General features: G+C 41.3%; 1 protein-coding gene across 1 annotated transcript in view; it reads left to right on the forward strand.

Moving 5' to 3' along the window:
- COL4A4 (collagen type IV alpha 4 chain) overlaps positions 1-17,998 on the forward strand; it is a 103,226-nt gene that overhangs the window by 61,351 nt on the left and 23,877 nt on the right. The window contains exons 28-36 of the mRNA XM_080798555.1: positions 720-881; positions 1,949-2,119; positions 2,711-2,854; positions 4,936-5,043; positions 5,876-6,057; positions 6,903-6,966; positions 11,001-11,075; positions 15,286-15,393; positions 16,000-16,107. Coding sequence (XP_080654681.1) covers positions 720-881; positions 1,949-2,119; positions 2,711-2,854; positions 4,936-5,043; positions 5,876-6,057; positions 6,903-6,966; positions 11,001-11,075; positions 15,286-15,393; positions 16,000-16,107 — 1,122 coding nt within the window. The remainder of the gene's footprint in view (positions 1-719; positions 882-1,948; positions 2,120-2,710; positions 2,855-4,935; positions 5,044-5,875; positions 6,058-6,902; positions 6,967-11,000; positions 11,076-15,285; positions 15,394-15,999; positions 16,108-17,998) is intronic.

Here is a 17,998-nt window from a genome sequence, read left to right on the forward strand (position 1 = left end):
AAGATGAACAAATGGGAACAATAAAGTTAAGTAATACACACACACACACACACACTCAGCGAAATACCATTCAGCTATTTTCAACTAAAATTGTATTTATAAAGATTATAACAAAATGAAAACATTTGCAGATTAATACGCAATGTAAAATAATCCAACAATGATATACTGTGATTACTACTTTAAAAATGTAAATGTATGAATAGAAGTATAATGAAAACAAGGAAAAAAGTAGATTTTTAGGGTAGGGCATGGGATGGATGATAGGGGAATTGTGATTTTTTTTTTTTTCTGGAAATGACACTGCCTTTCCAATAAATAGAAATTTAAGAGTTCAAGTGATGAAATGGCTTACAAAAAACACATCCGTAAACTGTGAACTGGGTGTGTAAGTACTGTGGAGATTTAGTGTAAAGCCTGCTACAATGTGAGAGGTTAATTAAAATCAAGAAGAACCTCGTGGTGTTTAATTTGCCCAAGCAACTTCTTCGTTGTCTGTGTAACCGTATCAAGTAACTCTCCTAGTAATGCGTGGTTTTCCCATTCATTTGGAGCTCACGACCATCTGGGATAAGAAAATCCTTTGAGAGGCTTTACTCATTTGAGCCCTAAGCTGGATGGAAAGGCTTGTTTCTGGTATTGCAAGCGTGTACCTGCTATGGCCGGCTGACTCCCTAGTTTGATGCCATGAGTGTCAAGAATGCCTTGTATCATTTCAGGGGCAGCTGGCAGGCCAGGATTCCCAGGTCTTAAAGGCCCCAGAGGCAGAGAGGGAAGTGCTGGGTTTCCAGGAATCCCAGGTCTACCTGCTCGTTCCTGCAAAGGAGGTGCCCCAGGGTTACCGGGGCAGCCAGGACTCCGAGGGGCTCCAGGCCATCCAGGTGAGTGAGAGCCTGTGCCATGCCCACGCGTGAAGAGCCTGGGTCTTGACTCTGCTTACAGAGGAATAAACTCACCTGCTACTCCTTTACATACCAGTGGAACCAAGAGTCCTGGGGCAGAGACAAGGACTTTACTGTTCACAGGACGGCAAGGGGCATGCACTTCCCGTGGTTTGGGTCATTTCCCCTTGTCACCCTAGTCTCATGGGGACACAGAAGTGGGGTTCGATGGATGTTGCATTGCACACGCAGCAGGTTGCAGGATCTGAGAGGAGCACTGAGCCTGGGGAGCTGCTGCTTTATAGCCGCAGGCAGCACAGCCTGCTCTTTATGTTGGGACAAGTGCTGTATCACCTGCCAAGGCTGTGGGTGTCAAACACAGCCTTAAGAACTAGCCTAGGTAAAGAGTGGCCAGGACCTTGTATTTTGGGGGCACCCAGCAAGACACGTAGGAACTTGAGAAACCCAGGAAGAAGTACGTCTCAACCCAAGGCACTAGAGTGCTGTTTCCAGTGTGATCTTCATTTCGCCATTTGGTTTGTCTCCTGTTATTTATATCCTGTTGCATTTATTCAAAAATGGCAGGAAAATGGATCAAAATGGGGGTGAGGCAAACCCTGCCTCTACAGCCTTATTTCCAGCACCAGTAAAAACCAGATGATGATGCTGTGATTTCTGCAGTCCTCTCCAGTGAACAGCCTGACCAAGTTCACTTGGCCAGAGCTACAGGGAACACCTGGGAAGTTTTCTTCTACTGGTTTCAAGTGTAAATACAAATACTATTTTTGTTCCTCACCCTTCCCTGTTTTCCATTTTTAAAATGCTCTTTATAGTATTTGTGTATCTCTACTGGGAAATATTTATTCAAGTAATCTGCCTTTCTTCTTATAGCAGCCAGGAAAATAGGTTTGGAGACTGATGGAGCTTTGCCACTGTGGTTGTAGCTGATAAACATTGTTTCATAGGCACAGATACACAATTTAAGCTATCAGTGAATTTTTTTTCCTGCCCATGTGTGAAGCCAGTGTGTTCAGTCTTCACACATTTGTCCTTGTGCTTTGTCCTAGGTGCCCCAGGTTGGAAAGGACAGCGAGGGGATATGGGGCCTCCTGGTCCAGCTGGAATGAAGGGCCTCCCTGGAGTCCCGGGATGGCCAGGGGCAGACGGTCCCCTAGGACCCCCAGGCATCCCAGGCCCCTCAGGGGATGATGGACTGCCTGGTCTTCCAGGCCCAAAGGGTGGGTAGCACTTTTCCATTATTTACCCCTATTTTATAAACTTGAAATCCACTGCCAGATGAAGAGTATTACATATGATCATACTATTAAATTTACTGTTATATCAGCCTGATTTTGTCCTACCCTTAGTGACCACTCCCTTCATCTTATCTCCTATATTGTTATTTCCTGTGGCACAATGTTTTGGCATAGGTAAATGGGAAAATGTTGGGGGGTGTTAGGCCCACAGAACCCACAAATACTTCTGCTCAACACAGTGGGTAGAGCTGATCAGGTGTTGGGTCAGGGCTAATGTACTTCCACATGGGATGAGTCCCCATTCTCCAGCCCCACGTCCCTGGCTCCTGATCTCTTCAAGCATGATGAGATCAAGACTCAGAAACACAAAGGCTCCCACTGCAGCCCTCTGGGGTGGAAAGCTGAGTCCTCGAGCACAGCGGTTACACGAGGTGGGCCTGGTAGACGTTGTTTACCTTCAGTATGAACAGGGCTATGGGAAGGGGCAAGGAACACAGATCTAGGAACACAGATCTAGGAACCGTGCAAGCTTTTAAAATGTCTTTCTATAAAATCATGCTTTCGTTTCATCAGGATCCCAGGGGCTGCCTGGCTTCCCTGGTTTTCCAGGGGAGAGAGGAAAGCCTGGCCCCGATGGATGTGCTGGCAGTAAGGGGGACCCAGGAGAGGACGGTCAGCCTGGCTTCCCTGGAGACCGGGGTGTGAAAGGTGCCAAAGGTAAATGCACTTGACAGCATGGTGATGCTACATCTCGGTTTTGGTATTTGATCAGAACCTATATAGATGGTCTTTGAAAAGTAAGTGGAACTGTCCTGCAGCTTGGATTCCTCTTCCTTTTGGATTCCTGGTGTTTTAGAATTTTAAACCAAATTCATTTTCCTTACCTCTCAGTCTTATTGCATATAACTGATAAATGAATTGCTCTATTAGTAGAAAAAAAATATCAAGTGCTTTGATATATGGCTATTGGATTTAAAAGAACCTTCTCCCTGGTTAGGAAGGAAGTGAGAAAGGTCCCCAAACTCTGTTTCAATCTTTTCCTTTTCTTTCTTTTTTAAAATATTGTTTTTGTAAAAAGCCAGATAATAAATATTACAGGGCCTGGGGTCCCTGTTGAAGGCACTCAGCTCAGCTTTTATAGCATGAAATCAGCCAGAGACAGCATGGAAACACGCTAACATAACTTGTGTTCCAATTGAATTTTCCTTATGGACACTGAAATTTGAATTTCAATCAATCTCCTCATGCCACAAAATATTGTTCACGTTTTGAGTTTTATCCCCTAAATGTAAAAGTGTAAAAACCATAGCTCACGGATTATAGGTAAACTGGCCACAGGAGAATTTGACTCTCAAGTGGTTATTTGCGGACCTCTGAAGTAGAGTAAATCCACTCTCCTCCGAGCCATGAGCTATATACTTCCCCACCTTCACTTAAAGAAAGAGTTTTCAGGGCACCTGGGTGGCTCAGTTGGTTGAGCATCCGACTCTTGATTTTGGCTCAGGTCATGATCTCAGGGTTGTGAGACTGAGCCCCATGTCAGGATCCACACTTAGCGGGAGGAGGGAGGGGTCCTGTTTGAGACACTCTCCCTCTGCCTGCCCCCCTGCTCATGCCCTCTCTTTCTCTCTAAAATAACTAATAAATACATCTTTTTAAAAAAATAAAGTTTTCAAATACATAAAATCCTAAGAAACAGTTTTCATTACTATTAAAAAATAAAAATTTTAAGACCACTGGTGTAAATGTTCTGTGTCCATCCCTGTTACATATTTACTTCTAGCACTTAGCTGGGAGGCCGCAGTGAGTGAAGGTAACAACATCTCATTTCCAGTGTTGAGAATGAGTGCTTGACAATTTGAGAGACAAGTGTTTTGTCCTTAAAGCACATTGGGTAAATAACCTCCTGTATAATTTAAATTACCTTTACTTCTTGGTGAATTGATTCTACTCTTATTTTTGTTTTACTAGCCTGTTAGTTTGGTTTTTTTAAATAAAGAATCAAGGAATCAGAGTCGCTCTTAGCTAGCTTAGATTAAGTGATGTTTGCTATGCTATTATGGTCTCCAAAATAAAACAGATATAAGAAACTGATAGTACATAGTATGTTAACTAACTAGAATTTAAATGAAAACTTTAAAAAAATGCTCTGATTGGTGTTTGCTGTATAAATACCCACTGTGGCTGGTTTAAAGCTGTGAGCACTTTAACAACTGGCTTACAAAATTCTTGGCTGGTTAGTAATTGGCTCTCACCACACTGGTATGAGCCCCTTCAAGCACACTTCTACAACTGGACAGTGTTTATGAAAATTGGGTAGAAATACCGTGTATTCTTCCTACCTTTCAGAATTCTCTAGGTGGAGAAGCAGTTGAAATAAGTGATCTTTTAACATAAGGAAAATAATAGAGGATGGCTAGGAAGGGAAAGACAGGGAACGGAAAAATATGAGATGGGTGGTTCACGTTTTACTGGATGAAGAGACGTATTTTAGATCTGAAATCTTTCAAGCCCATCTGCTTTCACCTAAGACTCCGAGATCTGTTTGGCTGAATTTAGTAAGCATTCACTGATCACTCTCTGTAGCCCAGACCCTGTTGCTGGACACGTTGGGAGGGGAATGCAGAAAGGTATGGCCCTTCCTTTATGAACTCCATCGGCAATGTGCAAACTATAAACAGAAATATGGTTTAGGAAATGAAATGTGTATTTGCAAACTGGACCTGAAGGGTCTTAACAGAAGAATCACAGGTGTGGTGCTTCTGTTTGTTTTTCTCTTGCATACTTAATATCTGAAGGAGCGAGAGGACCCCCAGGAGATGAAGGAGAGATGGCTATCATTTCCCAAAAGGGGAAAACAGGGGAACCTGGACCTCCAGGAGATGGTGGATTCCCAGGAGAAGCAGGTAGGTAAATCCTCATTCTTTTTAACTGTATCAAATGTGTTGATCTTTCTAGATCATTCAAACAAGCATGCGTTTGTTTGGGAAAGGGAAGGCCACTTTCTTTACATACAAATATACACAGATTAACCTCATGCTGCATTTTTCTTTTGCTTTTCCATGCCAGAACTTAATTAAAGTTCATACATAGGTCTAGATTTGGATATTCCAAATTAGGGTGTCAGTCCAAAGATTATACTTCTAATACCAGTTCCAGCTTTTCAGTACCCTCTTTTGTGGTGACTGGTATTAAAACGACTGACACAGTGATGACTGTCCAGGTCATTTTGACCCATGCTTCTCCACCTTCAGTGCGCCCATGAACTGTTGGGGCTCTTGTGGAAATGCAGATTCTGGATCAGCAGGGCTGGGGCCGACCCCAACTCTGCCTTTCTAACAGGCACCCTGATGCCCGTGCTCCTGCTCCCCAGAAACAGCATACAGCAAAGACTTTACCACCACTTTTGTATTCTCTTCCCTCCCCGTCAAGTTCAGGTTTAGTCTGCAGGAGGCGGAGCTCTTGTCTTGGCTCTGTCCTTAACTAGTTGTTGGGGGCAGATGTTCTTTAACTGCGCTGGGTCAGCTCTTCTTCATTTGTAAGAGTCCATTCTTGGGTGCTTCTTTCCCAGTGAGGTCCGTGAAGCCCAAAACCATCACAATGGGCCTTAGGGCAGGAACTAGGACTCCCTAAAACCTTGGGCTTCTTCTCCTAAATATAGGACCCAAACCCTCAGCCTAACTACTGTCCCACCCAGGATTTCCTGCGAGAGGTTTGTCCCACTTGCAACCCCCCCAGGTGATAAAGGTGATCCTGGGATGCAGGGGAGGAGAGGAGAGCGCGGAAGACACGGAGCGCCTGGATTTCACAGAGGGGAGCCTGGTAGAACCGGGCAGCCGGGGCTTCCAGGACCCCCAGGACCCCCAGGCTCACCTGGTCCAAGAGGGATTATTGGTTTTCCGGGATTTCCAGGTGACCAGGTAAGTGGCTGTGGTTGGGGAGGAAAGAAATAATACAAAACTTTTGCTCTGGGGTGCCCATAAAGAGTCCTAATTTGCCAGTGTACATCATCGCCCTTTGACTGGCTTTTAGAATATAAGTGAAGAATGAAAGGTTCTGGAAAGCCATGATGTGACTATAATTTCTGAACAGTGCTCATGCCTGTTTTCCCATGACAGATGACAGAGTCCCTCACTCCACCTACTGTCCCCTCCTCCAGCCTAGTTTAAACAGCTCTACAGAAACTTCCCTCATGACTGCTGGTTTATCCAAGTAGAGTTCTCTGAAAAATAACCCAAATTCTGGTGTCGAAGCCTTCCTATCTGATTGCAGATATCTCAGATTTTGCTGTAAATACATTTGGTCTTCATAAGCATGAGTAAAACACCCTCCTGAGAAGCCAAGAGATATAATATGTGTCATGGCCTACATCACAGCTTATAGAAGATGGCTATAATTTGCTACCCATCTTTTGGAATCAAATAGATTTTTCAAGTTTTGGGTAAAAAAAAAGAAAAGTCTTCTAACAAGATTTTATTTGGTATTAATTCGCTCATTCACACCTTAATATTCAAATTATGTGATATATTTACTCCTTTGTAATCAGATTAGAGAATTGGATGCTGTCGACACCTCTGATTCTAGAGTTTTAGCCACTTTTAAAAGCTGGACACATGTATTGGTGCACCTGCAGTCCACTTCTGATTTCCTTTACCACTGCAAATATATGGAAACTGGTCATGGAAGATTGTAACTGGGTCATGTTATCAACATATCATTTGTATTCGAAGCCAAATTAAATTCTTCTGTTTTGTTAAACTGTCAGGGTGAGCCGGGTTCTCCAGGGTCCCCAGGACATTCGGGAATTGATGGAATGAGAGGACCTAAAGGTAAGCTTTGGAAACAGAGCAGCCACCTGCCACGTTCATAGTCCTTGGTGTTTGTAGCATTGTGAGCACACACATTTGGCATGGAAAGTGGAATATATCCAACAAACTGCAACATCCAAGGGCTTCTTTTTATTTTTTTTAAGTTTTTGTTTAAATTCCAGTTAGTTAACATGGAGTGTAATATTAGCTTCAGGAGTACAGTATAGGGATTGAACATTTCCATACATCACCATGATGACATGACAACTGCCCTCCTTCATCCCCATCACCTATTTCACCCATCCCTCCACCCACCTTCCTTGGGGTAACCAGCAGTTTGTTCTCTATAGGTAAGTGTCTGCTTTCATATATATATTACATATATATATATATATATATATATATATATATTTATAGCAGAGTCTGTGTGTGTGTGTGTGTGTGTGTGTGTATAACATCTTCTGTATCCATTCATCAAATGATCTTGGACTATTTCCATAATTTGGTTATTGTAGATAATGCTTCTGTAAACATTGGGGTGCCCATATCCCTTGTATTCTTTGGGCAAAGACCTAGTAGTGTGATTGCTGGATCACAGAGTAGTTCTAGTTTTAACTTTATGAGGAACCTCCATTCTGTTCTCCAGAGTGACTTCACCACTTTGCATTCCCACCAACAGGGCAAGAGGGTTCCGCTTTCTCCACGTCCTTGCCGACACCTGTTGTTTCTTGTGTTGCTGATTTTAGTCATTCTGACAGGTGTGAGGTGATATCCCACTGTAGTTTTGATTTGCATTTCCCTGACAATAAGTAATGTTGAGCATCTTTTCATGTGTCTGTTGGCCGTCTGGGTGTCTTCTTTGAAAAAATGTCTGTTCATGTCTTCTGGCCATTTTTAAATTGGATTACTCATTTTGAGGGGCATTGAGTTTTATAAGTTCTTGATATATTTTGGATACTAATGAAGGGGTTCATTTTAGACTCTGCTAAGTACTCAAACACTCAAGACCCAAGTCATCCACATTTGTCGTTCAGAGTCAAGGATACAAGCTAGAAAACAGCATGCTTGCAGAGCACACAGGCCTTTCTCCTTAGTGGGGGGTCCTTCAGCAGTCTTTGTAGTGACTGCAGCTCCTATCAGATCCACATTGTGGGCAGTGTCTACCTTGTCTTGGAAGCCTTCTGCCCTAGGAGCCAATATCTCTTCTAAGGATTTTATGGATTTGGCTTTTAGGGTCCCGTGACAAGAGTTACAGGACACGGAGAAGGCCAGAGCCATCCCATCAGGTGTTAATATGTCACTTAAGAATTTCTGGGCCACATGTAATGTACAGTTGGGTTATTTTTTACCATAAGCCAAGGGTCAGGAAGTTGTGCATGAAAGCAGCCAGACAATATGAAAACAAGAGGTGTGGCTGTGTTTCATTAAAAATTTATTTGCAAAAAGCTATAGGTTAGATTTGGCTTCATAGGTCTTGGTTTACCTTGTGCCAAAAACAATGTTGCCTCATAACACAGCTGATATTCTACCTTAATCAGATTTGTAGGGAAACAGAAACACAAAGTTACCTGTGGGTAAAAATATTCTTAAAGAAAGAGAGGTTTCATTAACTCTTTATTCAGACAAACAAGCAAACAAAAATCAGGACATCTTAAATTATGATGTTTACATAAAATCTTCAATATTGTTACTGCTGTATACCATTGGGTTAGTATTTTTCTTTAAATCTACTTAAATATGATTCACTGTTTTAACCTTAGCTTTAACCTCACTGTGAATTCAAAGGTTTGATGAGTAGTTATATTTTACTTTAATACAGATGAAAATGAATAACTTTAAAATATAAAAGAGTAAGAGAACCTGGTTGGTTCAGTCAGAAGAGCGTGTGACTCTTGATCTCACGGTTATAAGTTTAAGCCCCACATTGGGTATAGAGATTACTTAAAAATAAAATCTTTAAAGAAATATCATGAAATGTTAAAGAGTAATTAATGAACCACCTAAAAATCTCCTCCCTTACCACCCATGAAACATGTTTTGCATTTTGAGAGACACTCCATAAGTAATATGATAGTTGCTATAAGAAAAAATGAGTTGTGCACACTTATTTATTCAGAAGTAATAATCTAGATTTCTTCCTCGGAAATAGTTACAAGTAGTGCAGTTCTCATATTTGAGTAGACACTGTATAGCATCATGGTTTAAAACTCAGTCCTCGGGGCGCCTGGGTGGCTCAGTGGGTTAAAGCCTCTGCCTTCGGCCCGGGTCATGATTCGAGGGTTCTGGGATCGAGCCCTGCATTGGGCTCCCTGCTCAGCGGAAAGCCTGCTTCTACCTCTCCCACTCCCCTTGCTTGTCTTCCCTCTGTCATTGTCTCTCTCTGTCAGATAAATAAATAAAATCTTAAAAAATAAAAAAATAAAAAAGTAAAACTCAGTCCTCTTCTACTTCCCTATGCATTTATTATAGTCCCTTTGCCTCTCTCAGAGGATAAACCTACCTCTTCTTAGGCTCTTCGTACTTGTATTTGGCCATGTTTGCAAGGAACTGAAATGCACTCCTGGTCCCTGGGGTAAAAGCTGCCTTCTGAAGCTCACCATAAGGCTAATGAAACCCACCCCCAACAACCCATGGTTTCTCTCTTGAGACTATTCCGTTTTTCTTTATGGCCTGGCTTTTACTTGCCTGCCAGCTGGCTTCATCACTCTCTATTCAGTATCCTTTCTGGATCTTTCTGGATATGTTTGGATTGCAAGCACGTTCTGCCTCAAAGCATCATGGTAACAACATCATGGGGGTCTTTTTGATTGCTGCCTCAATAACCAACAACCTCAAATTCTTGCTTTTTTATTCCAACTTCTCAAGGAAAGACTTGCTGACCTGAGAAGGACAAGATTTCTACCCCTCAAAGGATCAGTCACAATTAGGAGTAGCGTCAACTGGAAGAGAAACTTCCACAAATGTGGGTGGGACCCCTTTGAAAAGGGTATGGGGAGGAAGATATTATAAATCACACTTAATTGACTCTTGTTCTCTCTTATAACCCCACTTGTTGTCTTGCCCATCCCTACCACACCATTTTAAGATCTCCATTTGTAACTGGCTCCCAGCCATTAAGTCCTGTGTCCAGAAGAATGCAGCAGCCGTGTGGGACAGCTCTGTGGTACTGTGGGAGCCGTTGCCTACAGTAGCCTTGGAATGTGTGGTCTCTTGTGAAGTCATCAACAAAGTATGCCTTTGTAATTTTGTTTTTACAAGGACACCGAGTTGAGCTTCCCTTCACAGAGATTGAAATGCGATTATAGTAGCTAAAACGGGGCAATTTCTCCATTTTGTTTCTAAAATACCATCTAAGAATATCGTCGGTCAGTGCCAAGTAATTTCTTACATAGATACCTAAATTTGAAACTATTTTTGGGTATTTAAGAATTCAAACTTATTGTCGATTGGAGAAAGACAACTATCATATGATCTCCCTGATATGAGGAGGTGGAGATGCAACCTGGGGGCCTTGGGGGTAAGAAAAGAATAAATGAAACAAAATGGGATTGGGAGGGAGACAAACCATAAGAGACTCTTAATCTCACAAAACAAACTGAGGGTTGCAGGGTAGTGGGGGGGAGGGAAAGGGTGGTGGGGTTATGGGCATTGGGGAGGGTATGTGCTATGGCGAATGCTGGGAAGTGTGTAAACCTGGCGATTCACAGACCTGTATGTACCCCTGGGGCTAATAATATATTATATGTTTATAAAAGAATTTTAAAAATTATTTTAAAAAAAGAATTCAAACTTATTAAGATCTATAGTTTCTTATGATTGTTATGAACTATAAAAATGTGTGTGTGCATGTGTGTGTGTGTGTGTACGTGTGTGCTTAAATCACATCTTGCATCTATGTTTCCATTGTTTTTATATAGAAAAAAGCATTTTTTCAAAAACTCTTCTGGAATATTTGAAGACACACTCTAAAGACAAATATGACAGTTTTTAAGTCATGTGTATGAACTAAAATTAAATTCTCTTAAATAATGTTATGTGCATTTTATCATTTACAGGAGACAAAGGTGACCCTGCAAGTCAGTTCGGCTTCCCTGGTCCAAAGGGTGAACCAGGTGGCCCTGGATGTCCAGGTAGAGCTATAGCTACATGTTTTTCTTATTGAAACCAAAGAGAATAGGGGCAACTTGGTGGCTCAATCAGTTGAGGGTCTGGGTCTTGGTCTTGGCTCAGATCTCGATCTCAGAGTCATGAATTCCAGCCCCATGTTGGGCTCCACGCTGGGTATGACGCTCTCTGCTCAGCGGAGAGCCTGCTTCCCCCTCTCTCTCTGCCTGCCTCTCTGCCTACTTGTGATCTCTGCCTGTCAAATAAATAAATAAAAATATCTTTTAAAAAATCTTTAAAAAAAACAATAAATTTAGTTTGAGAAATAGAGCAATTACTTTATACTTTAAGTGGGCAATAATTATATCAATATTTTCTTCCCCCTTTACACACTAAGATACATGTCAGAAGGATTATAAACACCGCCACCACATCCTTGGCTTAGAAGGACATCAGGATTATAAACCAGGGATTCTCAGTCTTTGTCCACCATGACTCCCATGACCTATGATGTTGACATAACAATCCACTCTCCTTGACATGCCCAGATTTTGACATGGTCAAAAATGATTATTGCAAGCAAATAGAGCTGGGCTGTTTCACAATCACTAGAATTATAAATGATAAATTAGCAGTAACCACTCACACTGACCAACGCTTCAGGTTGTTACTCCAGCCCTTTCTTTCCTACTCAGAAAATGACATGTGAATGCCAGTGAGGAGTGGCATTGTTAGCTATCACTCAGTATCTCAGTTATTAAATATCTAATTTACTAAAACCCAAACCAAAAGAAAAAAAAAGTGAACTTCATCACCTATAATGAATATAAACTGTTCAAAATGGTACTTTGTGTATCAGTGATAGCTGACACGTAATCCCTCAGAATGGATAGCGATGTACCTGTGATCTCTTGCCTTCCCCTCAAAACAGTGGCTGGCCACAGTGCATGACCCACCATTGATGAAATATACATGCCTTTTAACTTAGTAATTTTACTTGTAAGAATTTATCTTAAGTCAGTTACCAGACGAATGGATAAAGATACATGCGCAGAGATATTCATTGCATGAAAAGAAAAATGCCATCCACAAATGATAGGTTTAAGAAGTATGCACAATTGTATTCAGTTGGTAATGGATAGGTTTAGATCTGTCCCTTGTAAGATAAAATATCTCACATTAATAGGTTTGTGAATTTTATTTATAATTTGAGAGAGATAGAGAGGGTGAGTGGGAGGACGGGCAGAGGGAGAGAGAGAGAATCTCAAATAGAATGCCCACTGGGCACAGAGACCGACTCGGGGCTGGATCCCAGGACCCTGAGATCATGACCTGAGCTGAAATCAAAAGTCAGCCACCCAACGACTGAGCCACCCACATGCCCCTTGTTTCGTGCATTATCTTAAAATTCTCTTTGGCAGAAGTCATGTTTCATTACATACAACAGAAAAAGTATCAGAGCAGAAGTATCATCAGAAAGTTAAGGAGTGCCTGGGTGGCTCAGTTGTTAAGCATCTGCCTTCAGCTCATGTCATGATCCCAGGGTCCTGGGATGGAGCCCCACATTGGACTCCCTGCTCGGTGGGGAGCCTGCTTCTCCCTCTCTCACTCCCCCTACTTGTGTTCTCTCTCTCATTGTATCTCTCTCTGTCAAGTAAGTAAATAAAATCTTTTAAAAAATATTTTTTTGTTTTTATACCATAAGATTGCTAAAATAGAAGTCCAACAGAAAAACAAGCTTGCTACAATGGCAAAAACTTTCCCATTCTTCTTCCATATTGGTCTTTACCCCTGACATGGTCAAATAGACTTAAATAATATAGTATTTTAATCAAAATGTACAGCTTAAGTGTACATTTGGAGGAGGGAATAGTTTTGAGGTTAACATTATGGAGGTTCATATTAAGTACCAGAGTAGGAAAGAAACCTTAAGAAGGGAAACCAGGTTCAAAGTCAGTCTTCCTTATTACTGCCCATGTGGTCCTGGGCAAGTTGCTTGTCACCTTTGAGCTCAGTTTCCTCACTTGGAAACTGACCCCATGCATAATTATAGGATTGTTCTGAGGATCAAATAAGATTCCTTGAAAGCTGGTGGTAAACTGAAAGTTCCACTTTTACTGGTATTTTTATGTAAACCAGTAAGATAGTAAGATTTTATAAGCTGAAACTAGTCCAAAATGGAAGCCTTTAATATTACCTAGTATTTTAAGTGAAAAATTATAAATCTGAGTTATTTTACACTTGGGCTAACTTTTTCAAGGAAATTTGTGTTAGCATAATTTCCCTGCTGTCCTGCAGTTATCACCATTTAAAATGTTCTTTTTCTCATATGCTATAGCTTTAGCTTAAAATTTCTAAATTATGTCATATGTTATTCACCAGCACAGAGTCTACCTAAATATGCAAATTCCATTGACTGGGAAAAGCTGCATTGATTGAATTTGAACGAGCCCAAGAGAAAGCATAGAACTGCTGCCTATCTCAGGGGATTTTAAATGATTGTCCTGGGTTTAATTCTACCTGTCCACCACCCCCCACCCCGGCTCTGAACCCCTTTTAATTCCACGAGAAAATACAGCACAGATTAACTCAGAAGTTCAGTTCTTAATACAAGTATGACAGGGGAGGCAAGCCTCAGTGTTTCCATTTGGAGATTAGAGTAACACTGCCTTACCTTTACTGCAGTAATGTTTACAGGATAAATAACATAACACACAGTGAGGCTCATAGATCTTAAATTCCATCAGGGAGCAGGCATAGACTAACAGAGGCTTGTTTCGTGTGTGTTCTAATAAATAATGTCTGTGCCCGTTGCCAACCCCCCACCTTGGGTCTGTAAATCCAGAACCATGTATTCTATTTGCAGATTCAGCTGGCTAATTTCAGTACAGACTACTGGGTTATCCTGTAAGTCTGAATTGTATTAAAGCAATACATTGTAAATAAACCTGGGGAAATAGTCATCTTCTTTAGTAATCAAAGAAACGTAACTAAAGGGAGCCTGAGGTAGTATTTTCTTCTTACAGAATTAGCAGGAAAACAAACCAACAAACTCACAAGTCCCGAGTGAGCACAGGGCATGCACTTAGAGTTGTTGTAACCATGTACACAGCAGTGATGGGAATTAGGGCAACATTTACCTGGCCCACCTGACCGCCTCTGTCAAGAACAGAATGGTTTATTCTCAAAGACTAAACAGCAGCTGAAGTGTTCTCTTCAGCAGGTCTTCGTCCTGAGAAAGAGACTGTAGTGGATTTTTTTTTTTTTCTTTAACTTAAGGCATGTAACCACCAGATGGTGTGTTTCTGGAATGAGAGCCGGTATGGACAAAGCAGTGTGAAGGACATTAAGGGCACAAGTGGGGGAACCCAAATATGGAATGAGTACTAGAGGATATTAATGATTGGTATTAATTTTCTTGGCTGTGATGATGTTATTTGGGCCATGAAGGAAAATGGTTTTTTCAGGCATACCTCTTGAAGTATTTAGCGGTGGAATTCCATGATGCCTGTGATTTACTTTAAAATACTTCAGCAGTTTGAAATGCAGAAAACTGAACCAAAATGTACTATGTTACCTAGAAATTCTACTCCCAGGAATTTTTCCCAAGGAAATAATTTGAGAAAAATGGATTAAAAATGTATAAAGGTCATTATGCGTAACAGCAAAGAGAAATAACTTGAATGGCTAATAGTAAGAGAAAATTAGGTTAATTAATTTATTAGGATTAACTCAGTAAGCTATCAGCTAGTCTTTTTGAAACAACAATTAGAGGGGCACCTGGGTGGCTCAGTCAGTTAAGCATCTGACTCTTGATCTCAGCTCAGGTCTTGATTTCAGGGTTGTGAGTTCAAGCCCTGTGTTGGGCTCCACACTGGACATGGAGGCTACTTTAATAATAATAGTAACAATGAGAAGAAGGAGGAGGAGGAGGAGAGAATAATAGCAAATTTGGAAAATTACTTATAATACAATGCTAATTTAAAAAATCAGAATGTAAAACTGGGGGACTTATTTGCACATTGTTATACACGTGAGAAATTGTATGAAGGTGGTAGGATTAAAGATGTTTTGTTTTCAATTTTTCCTTAGTGTTATCTTTTCAACAGAAAAATTGTAAATGTAAACAAGTACTACTAGAACAGAATGTCAAGTCCTGAAATTAGAGGTTTTATAGATGCATGGCCTCAAAGACCAATCCACAATTACTCAGATGCTTGATTCTTCTTTCTTTAGGACATCCCGGAGTACCTGGGGATCAGGGCTTGCCCGGTGTTCAAGGCCCCACAGGACCACCCGGAAGGCCAGGATTACCTGGTGCCTTTGGACCACCCGGGTGTCCAGGTATTTTGAAAGGAGCCTGGAAACTTCCAGAGTACTCATCTATCTTCCAGTGTATCAGAAAGAGCCAACCTTCCCTTAAACTCTGCCACTTCCCAGACCTGTGACTCTGGAGAAGTCACTCACACTTACTTGTTCCTCACCCATGGGGTGGAGTTAGTCAAGTCCCACGGGGCTGGTCTGGGAGTAAACCAAGACGACACCTGTCAAGAACCTAGCAAGGTGCCAGTCACAAAGTGAGGGGCTGACAGATAGAAGCTCCTTTCCGTCCCTCCTTAATCCCCCTGCCATCCAGATGCTGGTTTGCTTCTCTCCTTTAGACTTAAGGCACATATCACACGGACAGCACAACCTCTTAATGGCTCCTCCTCTTGCCGATGAGGAATATAGTGAAAGTTTAAAATTATAAAAGGCAGCAGTGGTCACTCCAAAGTGATTTGCTCCCTCTGAAGTTAAGTGTAGTTTTCTCTCTAGAGTTAGAGGTCTAGGGGGAAAAAAGTGATAAGACAATGTTCCAGGGACCCACCTGTTAAGAGCACAGATGACCTTCCCTGTGAAGGTAACTCATATCTCATCTGGGTGTCTGCAGAACCTCCCTCTCGTCCTCAGGTAATCAAGGGGCGCCTGGGCTGCCGGGACCTCCAGGAGAAACAGGGGATCCTGGACCAAGAGGCATGGTGGGAGATCCAGGGGCACCTGGGCTCCCAGGAATAAAAGGTGAGTGGAAAGGAAGCCTGACCCATGAGGACAAATTGACAGCACCTTTCCTGTGCCAAGTGACACCGCTCTTGGTCATGGTGCTTCCTCTTTCCCACAGATGTCCTTCATTAGCTCCTTCTTCTTCTCACTCAGAGCTTCAGGCAGGGTATCTCGGCTCTCTGCCCGCCTTTGACCAAAATGACGGTGCTGCCATCTTTGAGAACATTTCTCCTAGCATTTTCTGTAATGCTAAGGCATCTTCACTTATTCTCTCCTTAAGATAGTTAAGCTTCTGTTATGTTCTAGATTGTGTGTTAGACACTGGGTATACAATTCTGAAGAGAACTGACATTGTTACTGCCTTTGTGGATCTCACAATGCAGTCCGGGAGTTGTATTAGAAACATACTTGTAACTACCTTTACCATTACATTTAAAAACATAAATGTAACTACATTTACCAATTGTGATATGTGCAAGAAAGAGAATATAAATGCTATGGAGAAAGAGTTACCAATATTCTTTATCTTTGTTAGATAAAGAAACATTTTTCCTGGTTGAATTTTTGGTCTTTATGAGTAATAGAAAACTCATTATAAGTTTCATTACAATAATACCATATACCCTATTGTACATCCTGTTTTTTTGGTTATTAACAAAGATCCATGCCTCTCCATTCCTCTGTGATACTTACTTCTCTTCAGTCCATTTCTTCCATTTTAGAAAAAAAATGTTTTTCCTGGGTAATTTGTGTACACCTGTAGTGTAGCATGTATGTTCTATACATTTGTATGTTTAAGATCTTTCTCACCAAGTAAAATATGGTTTTTATATCCTTGGCACCCAGTGGATACCCAGTAAGTCTACTGGATGGTTATGGTAAGTATTTTAAAATTTGTGAATAAATTAAAAATAGAGGGCTGGACAAGGAGAAGAATGGACAGCTGAGCTAGTCGCTATGAAGTTGAAGGTCTTCGCTTGAACCACAGATGAAGAGTCAAGCCTTACTTGGTAGATTTCTATAACTAAGATGCTCTCTTCCCACCTTCCTCCCCTTACCTTCTGCTAGTTGACTCATCCATGTACTAAATTTTGGTTAAATAGAAATCACTTCCACTCGGAAGAGTTGGAAACCCCTCCTTTGGGCTTGTTTCATTGTTTTGAAAATCCAAATTAAAATTTTCCACTCTTTCATCTCTTCCCTCACCAAAGAACTTTCAAATAATGTTTGTTTCCCAGTACGCAGTAGTGTGGTATGTAGGACCTGGTGCAATTCTGCAGGGAGGGAGGCCCTTTATTCTGGAGCACTGGTACCTTATGTATTTCCATGTGGCCAAATATTATTTGGCTTCTGGTTCCCATAACTAAACAAGACATCTTTGTACTGTTCCTCTCCCTCTTCATTGACATTTAATGTGAAGTCCAGCGATTTGTGATAAATTTAGGATCTCAAGCAATGGCATAATTGTTTTTTATTATGTTGTGTTAGTCACCCTACTGTACTTCATTAATTTTTGATGTAGTATTCCACGATTCATTGTTTGCATGGAACACCCAGTGCTCATTGCAATACACGGCCTCCTTAATACCCATCACCGGGTGTAATTTTTTTATGTTAAAAGCTTATCTAGTAATCGTGGCTGTTTGCTGTCCCTGGAAATCCCTGAAGCCCTGTTGGGGTGTTCTCCAACACTTTTTTGAACGTCTGGAAGATGAAATTGGTAAAAACCCAAAAGGAAACATTTCCATTATGAACCACTCCTACTGCATTTCCCCTTCATCTTACCCCCCTAGTTTAATAAAAATAGCGAGGATCTTCAAACATCCTAGTGCCATGACAATAGACACTCAGTTTGACTAAAATGACTAGGCTCAGGTTACTATTGTTGATTTGTCCTGCTCTTGAATTA

The sequence above is a fragment of the Martes martes genome (assembly GCF_963455335.1).
Source record: "Martes martes genome assembly, chromosome: 3".
Lineage (NCBI taxonomy): Eukaryota > Metazoa > Chordata > Mammalia > Carnivora > Mustelidae > Martes > Martes martes.